This window comes from Orycteropus afer, unplaced genomic scaffold (genome assembly GCF_000298275.1).
Source record: "Orycteropus afer afer isolate SDZICR_OR568_19922 unplaced genomic scaffold, OryAfe1.0 scaffold00012, whole genome shotgun sequence".
NCBI lineage: Eukaryota > Metazoa > Chordata > Mammalia > Tubulidentata > Orycteropodidae > Orycteropus > Orycteropus afer.
Genome location: NW_006921599.1, coordinates 11,409,527 through 11,420,526, shown reverse-complemented (window position 1 = coordinate 11,420,526; position 11,000 = coordinate 11,409,527). Strand labels below are relative to the sequence as shown.

The following is an 11,000-nucleotide window of genomic DNA, read 5'->3' as shown; positions in this document are numbered from 1 at the left end:
CAATTTTTTCTTCAGTTCTTTCAGTTTGAGAAATGCTGAGCGTGTTCTTCCTTTTTGGTTTTCAGACTCCAGGTCTTTGCACATTTCATTATAGTGATCTGCACTGAACACTTTCCCTTGTTACCCTCCAGAGAGGGATCGGGTCTCCGGGAGCAAGGTAAGCACGGGCGGGCTTGTGCTTACTCACTGTTCTGCACTGAACACTTTCCCTTGTTACCCTTCTCTACACTTAGCTAATCAATTATCGAACTCTTAATCAATTCTTGAATTCAGATTAAGCCAGTAACCTCCACTACTGATGCTGATTCTCTCACTGTACTTAAATTCCACCGTTCCCCCATCCCATTTTGTCAATCATGCTTTCCAGTTTCTGGCTGATTAGTGTTACTTATGTACTCACAGCGTGTCATATGCTTCAACTCTTAGTCCTTAATCATTCTTACTGCACAACCTGTGTGCAACAGTTGTCATTTTTCCCTACTTTCAATATCTTAAACTTACTTTCATTTCTTTTATAATGGATTGTCTCTTTAAAATTCTCGCTATTTTTGGATTTGTCAGACATGATAGGGGTAAAAATGTTTGTAAAACACCTCAAAACAAAAGGCAAACATTCCATCGACTAATCATGAAATAGTCAAGACAAAGATGATATTTGGCATATCCAATAAAGCCGTTCTTTAGTGGCAGATAGAGGTTTTTGTTTTTTGTTCTGCTTGGCCAGTTTGTTGGAATTTATTAAACAATTAATTGAAAGCTAAGGAGTTTAATTGAATCATTAAAAAAAAAAAAAGAGAGAGAGAGAAAGATCTTATGTTTCCTAGTACCTATGGCTTCCAAGTACTTGATGGCAGTGAGTTTTTTTTTGTTTGTTTGTTTGTTTATGACTTCCAAATCTACCAAATTCTAAGATTATCCATCTCTACAGATTTGATCATTTGATCCATTGAACTGCCAGCCTTCTGCTTAGCAGTCAAATGCCTTAGGCACTATGCCACCAGAGTCGTCAAGTGCTTAACCATTTGCACCACCAGAGTCAGCATGTTGTTTTTGTTAGGTACTATCTGGTGGACCCAATGTGACAGAGTGTAACTACCCCATAGAGTTTCCTAGGCTATACTCTTTATGGAAGCAGATTGCTGGGTCTTTCTCCTATAGATACTAGGTGGGTTCGAACCACTGACCCTTTGGTTACCAGCCAAATAATTAAACATTGTGCCACCACGTTTCCTTAGGGTCCATGTGCAGAGGCCCAAACATTACTTTTATTCCTATTCTTGATCAGGTTGATGAAATGCATGGCTTATATTCATGGGCAAGCAGAACTCTTAATATTGAACTTCAGATTAAGAGTTGCCCACCTTGTCACAGAAAGCACTGGATCAGCCCAGCATCCTCACCTGGCAGCATGTCCTTGTACAGCTCAATCAGTACCCTTTGTTGGCAGCTTGAACCCAAGAAAATGAAAAGAGAGTGGGGCCAGACTCCTTTTGCCATAGCTCCCTCTCAGTGTGTGGTCACCTTGCTTCCATCAGGAGAGGCCTGGAGTGTTACACCAGCAGAGCTTCCTCTATGTGGAAGAAAATTTCAGGAATGAAGAATTATTCTCCCAATCATAAGCCAAGTATTTTATTTCATTTCATTCCTACAACAAAATAGTCCATCAATATTTGTCTACTATGTGGCAGTCACCGTTTCAGGTGCTGGGTATACAGAGCTAAATAAGACATTCAGGGTCTTCACTCTCTGGCAGTTTACAGCAGGGCCTTCATTTATTTATACAACCCACCTCACTTGCCACCCCGAATCCCAGCCCTGATTCCATCTTTATTTGTGAGCTCTGGTAGCGTAGTGCTTAAGGCATTTGACTGCTAACCACAAGGCTGGGGGTTCAAACCTAGCAACCACTCCTTGGAAGGAAGGTTGGGCAATCCACTTCCATAGTGACACTGTCTCAGAAACTCAATATTTTGTTCATCATGGATTTTTTCATTAATTATTTTAAATATTGCATTGAAATATTTATCTTGACTATTGAGTTTCTTGGTGCCCTCTTAAATTTTTTTTAAAATTTTTTATCGTGATTTGGGTAAAATTTTAATCGTGATTTGGGTAAAATTTTACAGAGTAAATTCGTTAACACACTGCAGTTCACACACATTTTGTTTGACATTGATTACAATTCCCCCCAATGTAATAGCTCTCTTCCCATTTCCTCCTTGTAGTTACCTTTTTGTCTTCCCTGTATCCTTCCCTCTCATGCATGGTGCCCTCTTAAATTTTACACTCAAAGTGAGTGCCTCATTTGCCTCACCCTAGTCCCAGTCCTGGTTTAAAAGTAAATTTCTAAACAGATAAGAAAACAATGTTTTATTAATGAAACTATTATTAATTATCAGAGAGTGATATGCACTAAGTTGAGGGACAGGGTGATGTGATGGGAAGTGGTTGGGTGCGTAACTTGAATGGTCAAAGAAGATGAATTTAATGGGATGATATTTAAGCTAAGACCCAAATGTCAAGGATGAGACAGCCACAGGACAGTTTGGGGAAAAGTTTATGAAAAGGCCTCAAGGTGAAAATGAGTCTGAGATTTTCAAGGAACACACACATATAAAGGCTGTTGTAGTTGTTAGGTGCCATCGAGTTGTCTCCAACTCATAGTGACCCTATGTACAGCAGAATGAAACACTGCCTGGTCTTATGCCAGCTCCATGATCCCTGCTATACCTGAGCCCGTCATTGTACCCACTGTATCAATCTATCTTGTTGAGGGCCTTCCCCTCTTTCATTGACCTTCCACTTTACCAACCATGATATCCTTCTCCAGGGAATGGTCTTTTCTCACAACATGACCAAAGTAGGGGAGGTGAAGTCTGGCCATTCTCACTTCCAAGGAGCATTCTGGCTACACTTCGTCTGGGACAGATTTGTTAGTTCTTTTAGCAGTCCATAGTATTTTCAGCATTCTTCACAAGTACCACAGCTCAAAAGCATCAACTCTTCTTTGGTCTTCCTTATTTATTGTCCAGCTCTCACATGCATATGAGGCGATTGAAAATATGGCTTGTGTCAGGTGCATTTTAGTTCGTAAAAGAGAAATCTTTGCTCCTCAGCACTTGAAAGAGGTCTTTTGCAGCTGATTTGCCCAGTGCTACATGCTGTCTAATATCTTGACTGCTGCTTCCATTGGCATTGATTGTAGAACCAAGTATTATGAAGTCTTTGACAACTCAATCTTTTCTCCATTTATCATGATGCTGCTTATTGGTCTAGTTGTGAGGATTTTTGTTTTCTTTATGTTGAGGTATAATTCATAACTGCAGACTGTAGTCTTTAATCTTCATCAGTGTTTCAAGTCATCCTCACTTTCAGCAAGCAAAGTTGCATTATATCGCAGGTTGTTAATGATTCTTCCTCCAATCCTGATGCCGTGTTCTTCTTCATAAAGTCCAGCTTCTCGGATTATTTGATCAGCATACAGACTGAATAAGTATTGTGAAAGGATACAACCTTGACACACTCCCTTCTTGATTTTAAACCATGCAGTGTCCCCTTGTTCTGTTTGAATGACAAACAGCCTTCTGGTCTATACACAGGTTCCTCAAGAGCACAATTAAGTGTTTGGAATTCCCATTCTTGTCAACGTTATACACAATTTGTTATGATCCATGCATTCGAATGCTTTTGCATAGTCAATAAAGCACAAGTAAACATCTTTCTGGTATTCTTTGCTTTGAGCCAAGATCCATCTGTCATCAGCAACGATATGCCTCAGTCCAAGTCCTCTTCTGAATCCCTCTGTCAATATACTGCTGCAACCATTTTTGAATTATCTTCAGTAAGATTTTACTTGCGTGTGATATTAATGATATTGTTCAATAATGTCCACATTCTGTTGGATCACCTTTCTTTGGAATGGGTACAAATATGGATCTCTTCCAATCAGTTGGCCAAGTAGCTGTCTTCCAAATCTCCTGGCATAGCCAAGTGAGTGCCTCCAGGGCAGCATTCACTTGTTGAAACATCTCAATGGGTATTCCATCAAGTCCTGGATAAATAAAAGCTAGTACGACTTAAATGTCAAGGACAAGGTAGTTAAGTAATACTAGAATTGAATAGAGTGTCATGAAGCATTCAAATATTAGAGTGTTGTCAACCAGGGCAAGGAAGGGATTGAGGGATTTTAAGCAGGACAGCAAAATGATCTGATTGATCTTTTAAATAATTCTCTCTAGCTGCTGTGGCAAGGATGGATTATAGGTGTGTGGATGGAGAAAGAGCAGAATCAGGGAGATGTACCCGTGTTTCTGGCACAGTTTTGTGGTGTCTTGAACTAGGTGATAGTAGTGAAGATGGAGAAAGGAGGGATCCCAGAGATATTTTGGAGTTAGAATTGATAGGACTTGATGAATGGAGAATGAGGAAAAAAGAGGTGATTTCAGGTGTCTTCCTTTGAGCAATTTTGTGGATGGTGATGTAATTTACTGAGATGGAAAAGACTGGGGGATGAGGCAGCAGGTCGGCACACAATCAAGTTCTCAATTTTGGGTCTGGTGGACTTGAGATGCCTATTTAAGTAAGCAACTGGTATGAATTAATGGAGGGGACAGAGAGCAGGGGTGAAGATAAGAGATTTGGGTGACAGCAGTGTCTGGATTGAAGTTACAGCATGGTGATGAACAGAAAAACCTGGGGAGAGCACAGATGGAGAAGATCGGGAGGTTTGGGATGTAGCCTTGCAAACAGCTGTTGAAATAGAAGGAAAAGAGGGGGAAGGGGAAAAGTATGGTGTCTTCAAAGGTAAGAGATGTGTCTAAAGCAAGGGGTGATCGTTGAGAGCCACTGAGAAGTCGAGAAAAAATCAGGGCAGAGAAATGAATACCCTTGATAACATGGAGGTCTCTTATCATTTGACAAAGGCCATCTATCATCTTTGTTGTGGAGGAGACAAAACCCTGATGGTTGAAGAGAACGCGAATAACTCAAGGCAGTTTATTATTATTGCTGTTTTATTTACCTTAATGAATGCAGTCATACTTCATTTAACGAAGGGACCGAGACTAAGAATAGTTAATTATTTCATCCAAGGTCAAAGCCAGTAGGGTCAGATCAAGGATCTAGAGTTCACTGTTTTGTTATAAAGAGGTACTTATTATGCAAGAGGTTTATCGTACTCTTTTTCAAACCGTAAAAAATCAACACTTCATGCAGTGGAGCGCTAGACCTAAAAATTCTTTCACAGTAACACTTTGATCTTAGAAAAAAACGAGCAGGCCTGACAGAGTAGCCAAAACGACGTGTCTCAGAAGCCAGCAAAGGAACCGCCCCTTTTCCGTAGCCCAAGCCGGGTGGTGTCCAGTGCGACTGCGCGGCCCTAGCCGCGCGGAGGGGGCGGGGCGAAGAGCGCGCGAGCGAGGGCGGGAACGCGGAAGGGGCTGCGGCGCGGGGGCGAGGCCCGGTCCGGGGGCGGGGCCAGCAGGGGTGCACGGGGCCCGCAGGTGACAGGTACTAGGGGCAGCCTTGCGAGGAGTGGGCGGTGTCGGCAGCAGCGGCTGGGTGAGGCCTGAGAGAAGGAGACGCGGCGGCGATGCTGGAGACTCTGCGCGAGCGTCTGCTGAGCGTGCAGCAGGATTTCACCTCCGGGTGGGTATACGGTGGGAGACGAAAGGGACCTGAGGGGGCCGCGGGGGACGTCGCCTCCCTCTCTTCCCTGCCTCGGGGACCCTAGCTTAGTCCCGCCAATCCCGTCTCCGCCCCGCTGAGGAAAGTGAAGAACTTTCTAGCGCCCGTCCGGGGACCAAAAGTAACTTGTGTCCCAACAGGCGCGGTGTGAGTCACGCCCGCCGGCCGGGATGCGGTGTGGAGTGGAGCGCGCAGGGATCCCGGGGACCCCAGCCAGGCAGTATCAGCTAGGGGAGGAGGGGAGTCGTGTGAGAGGGGAGTGCGCCTCCCCCTTCCGCCCCCAGGGACGCTGCAGCCCCCTTCCACCTCAGGCTGCCATAGACACTAGTCCTTGCCGGCTTGGGTCCTTCCGCGCGCCTCTGCCTTCCGCCTCACCCGTCACCCTGGTGCTGAGCCCGTTGCCCCCTCCTCAGGTCGAAGGTTTAGCTTGCTCCGCAGCCGCCTTCTGCCAGGGCCGAGTCCTCCGTGTCCTGTCTCGCGCTCACGCTGGGCTAGCTGGGGAAACCCTTGTCAAAGCTTGTTGCCTTTTCCCTTTTTGCTTTCTCTTCTACCTTTGCCCTGGGCTTAACCTTCAGTGAAGAAAGTCTTGGGCAAAAAGAATAGTTACAGTAGCACTCCTGAGACCTGGTGGTTAAGAGCACAGGCCAGTGATTCCAAACTTTGCTGCAGATGGAATCACCTGGTAGCTATTAGCACGCCTGATTCCCAAGTTGTGCACCAAACCAGTTAAATGATGAAACCAGTTATATGTAGTTTTGAAGATCGCCACGTGATTTTGATGTGTAACAAAGTTTAGCAACCACAGGCAAAGATTCTAGTTCTACTACTTAGCAAGTTACTTGACCTGTTTTGCCTCAGTTAATGCGACTGTAAAACGGTGATAGAGAACTTATCTCCTGGGTTACAGTGAGGATCAAAGAGTTAATATACATAATGCGCCTAGTAAGCGCTAGTGGTGCAGTGTCTAAGGCATTTGACTGCTAACCAGAAGGCTGGCGGTTCAAACCCACCAGCCACTCCTCTGAAGGAAGATTGGGCAATCTACTTCCGTAGTGACGCTGCCTCAGAAACCCAAGGAGGGATTGCTATAAGTTGGATCTGACTGGATGGCAGTGAGTAAGCACTATAAAACCCTTCACGGTTGTGGTAGTTATGTTTGTGTGTCAACTTGGCTGGGCCTGGTTGAGTGGCTGGGCAGCTGGTGGTAGTTATTCCCTATGATGAGACTGGTAATCAACTCCATGGTGGGATCTACCACAAGGAGCTGAGTAGCTGACTTTGGGATGTGGTCTGTTTACTGTATGTAAGAAGCCTTGAGAATGGTCTTTAGCCTATGGCACACTTGGACCCTGCATGTAGCCCTGTCCTTGCTCAGCAGCCTGCCATACTCTGCTGACCTTGGGACTTACAGTGGACTTAAGTTAATGGCCTGCGGTGTGGTTTGGTAACAAGGAGACTGTGCCTTTTGACTTGTCAACCTTCGGGCTTCTCAGACTCAGCAGCCAGTGGCTGTCTGAGTGAAGAAATACCTCGAGCTCCAGTGGGTTGGGAGCAGGAGGCAGAGCTGGACCCCAACTTTGAGTGGCTTTCACCCAGCCCCTAGAGCCTGGCACTTTGAACTTGGACTTAAAGCTTCCAAATTATAAGAATAAACTCCTGTTTGTTAAGGCCATCCCATTTGTGGTATATTTCTTGTCAGAGCAGCACTAGGTAACCAGAACAGCCGTCAAGTCAATTCCCACTCATAGAGACCCTATAGGACAGAGTAGAACTGCCCCGTGGGTTTCCAAGGCAGTACATCTTTACAGAAGTGGACCACCACATCTTTCTCCCGTGAGTGGCTAGTAGAATCGAATTGCCCATCTTTTGGTTAGCAACCAAGTACTTAAAGCACTGTGCCACCAGGGATTCTTTTGAGCACTGTATACGTCTGTTATTACTTAGTGCATAATTCATTTAAAAATTTTTCATTTATTTTAGGTATCACTTATATAAAGGATCTGTCACCTTTAGCTTACAAGTGCTGTGAATTAGAGAGCATCTCAATCATGTTTTAAATTTCTAAAGGAAAAGAGAATTGCGAAACTTACAATTTATGGGAAAAAAATGTTGATGTTGTTGTGTGCCGTTTTGTGGATTCCAGCACATAGCAACCCCACTTGACAGTAAAGCTAATAGGGTTTCCTAGGCTAAAACCTTTATTGGAAGCACATGTCCAGGTCTTTTATCCCGAGGAGTAGCTGGTGGATTCAAATTGCCTTCCCTTCATTTAGCAGCAGAAGGCTTAACTATTGCTCCACCAGGGCTCCAAAAAATGCCTGTACCATTTACCTTTTGGGTGCTGAGTAGTACTAAGCAGCAAGTACTTGAGTGTTTACCACATGTAAAGGATTTTAGGTCATTTTAGTTTGGTGCTCTTAATGTTACAGATGCTCTAGGAATCATTCATGGATGGATGTGCTTGCATACTTGAATTTTTCCTCCTATAAATTTAGAAAAAAATCTTTTGCAGAGTGTAAATGATATTGGAAGAAGTTTTGGATGATGCTGGAATGGTCCACTTGTACTGTGAGACTGGCCGTCGATAAACATGCCTATATACACACCTGTTATCATTGCTTCTGGGAGTTCCTTGATGACATAACCATCCATCTTCCTGGAAGTTACCCTAACTCTCTAGGTCATATGATTGCCTCAGAGTCCATTTATCCTTCTTATCTTTGCTTATTAAGGTAACTGAGGTGGTTAAGGTTATGTGTCAACCTGGCTGGGCCTGGTTTTGACTGACTAGGCAGCTGAATGTAGTTATTCCCCCTGGTGAGATTGGTAATCACCCTCATGGTGGAATCTACTGGAGCAGGTGTCTTAAGCATGTGGTCTGCCATCCATTATATAAGGAGAAGCGTTGAGAAAGATTTGCAGCTCTTTGGCATGCTTGGACCCTTTATGTGGCCGGGTGTTCATTTAGCAGCCTGCCATGTTTCCTGCTGATCTTGGGACTGTCTCTGGACTTGAATTAATGGCATGCCATGTTGTTTGGTAATACTGGGACTGTGCCATTTTATTTGTTGACCTTGGGCTTGTTAGCCTCAGCAGCCAGCAGCTGGCTGAGTGAAGAGACACCTCTAGCTGCAGTAGGCCAGGAGCAAGAGGCAGACCTGAAGCTCAAGATCTAGGGGCTTTCACCTAGCCTGGCACTTTGAACTTGGACTTCTAGCTTCCCAAAATGCAAGAGAATAAATCCTTGTTTTGTTTAAGATCACTCAGTTGTGGTATCTTCCTGTCAGAGCGGTACTAGATTTCCAAAACAGTAATTTGACCTAGGAATATGGTCTCTGAACTGACTGTCCAGGCCCAGACCACTTTGGGAGATTGAGGTAACCCTAAAAGTTTAGGGCTTAGTTAGTTAGTAAGGGCTGAGGGCATCTGGTTAGGACCCCTTTGAAACTGACTTGACTCCTTGAAGATGCCATAGTTGGGTCAGTTTGGGGTTAGCCATGCTGAGAGGGCTTCATTCCATTTAGGTCCCTCACTGGCTTCTTCCTTGTACAAGCCATTGTTGCTGACAAACTACTGGATGGTAGTATGTGCCATTTGTTGCCTGGCAAAAAATCCAGCATCTTTAAGTGTTGTTAGTCTATCAGCCAACTGACAGCTCTAAACTCTGACATTCACTTTGTTCAGGTGTTCAATTTCCTACATGATTTTTGCTGCTGTTGTTGTTGTTATGTGCCATTGAGTCGGCCCTGACTCATAGTGACCCCTCCTTGGGTTTCTGAGGCAGTATCACTATGGAAGTAGATTGCCCAGTCTTCCTTCTGAGGAGTGATTTTTGCTAAGGTGGGGGAAAAAACCACTTAATCTGTTTTAGTGAACTCTGAAATCACCCTGTTTTACCTGATTGAATATTTTGCAAGGCTTTAGAAAAGCTAAAATTGAACAGCTCACATTTGTCTATTGCATGCTAATAGAAAAGCTCTGTAGGGGGGTTCAAAGATGAAAGATACATGGCACCTATCTTCTAAAACTGGCAAATCGGACCTGGGGTTCCCTAGAACTCTGGTGCCCATAGAAGCCAGAGCAGCTGGATTCTAAAATAATTGGAAACTTCAAGTGTTCAGATTTCCCCAGGGAATCAATGGAAGGCCTCTTGCTTTCCAGAGCTCCTTAGGTGTGGTGGCAGTGCTGCTGTCCACAGTCACTCAGAGCTTTCCTGCTTGCTTTCAATTCTTGAAAATTTATGTAACTGGAATTGAAATACAAGAAAATTTATTTATTAAGTTAAATAGGACCAAGCAAATGCCCTGTTAATGGTAAAAGCATGTCTGCTGAACATAATGAATTTTTATATTCATTCAAAGTTAGCAAAGCTGCAATAGTTTTTTTTAAACTTATTTATAATATTTTTTTGAGTTTTTTTCTTTTTTTTGTGAATAGTTTTAACAGCATTGTTGCTTTTTAAAATACATTTTATTGAAGTATAATACATGTGCAGTAAAATATACAAAACTAAAGCGACAAGGGTCAGTGCTTTTTTTTTTTTTTTTTTTTCAGTGTTCTCTCTCCTCCCCCATCCATGGTAACCAACAGTTTCCTTCCACATATAAACCTTTCCTTGACTTCTTACAATAATGAACTAATAATACATTTGTCCTTCTGTGACTGACTTATTTCACTCAGAATAATGTCCTCCAAGTTCATCCATGTTATATGGTGGTCTGCAGATTCTACATTATTCTTTAGTGTTGTATAGTTTCCATTGTGTGTATGTACCAGTTTGGTTATCCATTTTTCTGTTGATGGGCACCTAGGTTGTTTCCTCTTTTGGCTATTGTAAATAGTGCTGCGATGAACATGGGTGTGCGTGTATCTGTTCTTGCTCTGGCTTTCACTTCTTTAAGATACATACCTAGTAATGGGATTGCTGGGTCAAATGGTATTTCTAATTCCAGCTTTTTAAGGAATCGCCATACTGCTTTGCACAGTGGTTGTATCATTTGACAGTTGCACCAGCAGTGTACGAGAGTCCCAATCTTTCCACATCCTCACCAGCATTTGTTATTTTCTGTCTTGTTAAACTTTGCTATTAGTGCTGGGGTGAGATGGTATCTCATTGTTGTTTTGATTTGCATCTCTCTGATGGCTAATTGCTTGAACAGTGTCTCTTAGAAAGATCAGCACGACCTACCTTTACCTTCTTCAATAAGGGTCTTTCCATCTGCTGGTCTTAATGCAGCAGCTTTCCATGTCAGCTGTTGTCCATGTACCCTGGAGCTGCCATCTGTGAACCAAGCAGCCTTCTGTTGATCCATAGA

At 43.5% G+C, this 11,000-nt stretch overlaps 1 protein-coding gene across 1 annotated transcript in view; it reads left to right on the top strand.

Moving 5' to 3' along the window:
- The first annotated feature begins 5,590 nt into the window (after positions 1-5,590).
- DTNBP1 (dystrobrevin binding protein 1) overlaps positions 5,591-11,000 on the top strand; it is a 253,422-nt gene continuing 248,012 nt past the window's right edge. Inside the window, exon 1 of the mRNA XM_007951913.1 lies at positions 5,591-5,646. Coding sequence (XP_007950104.1) covers positions 5,591-5,646 — 56 coding nt within the window. The remainder of the gene's footprint in view (positions 5,647-11,000) is intronic.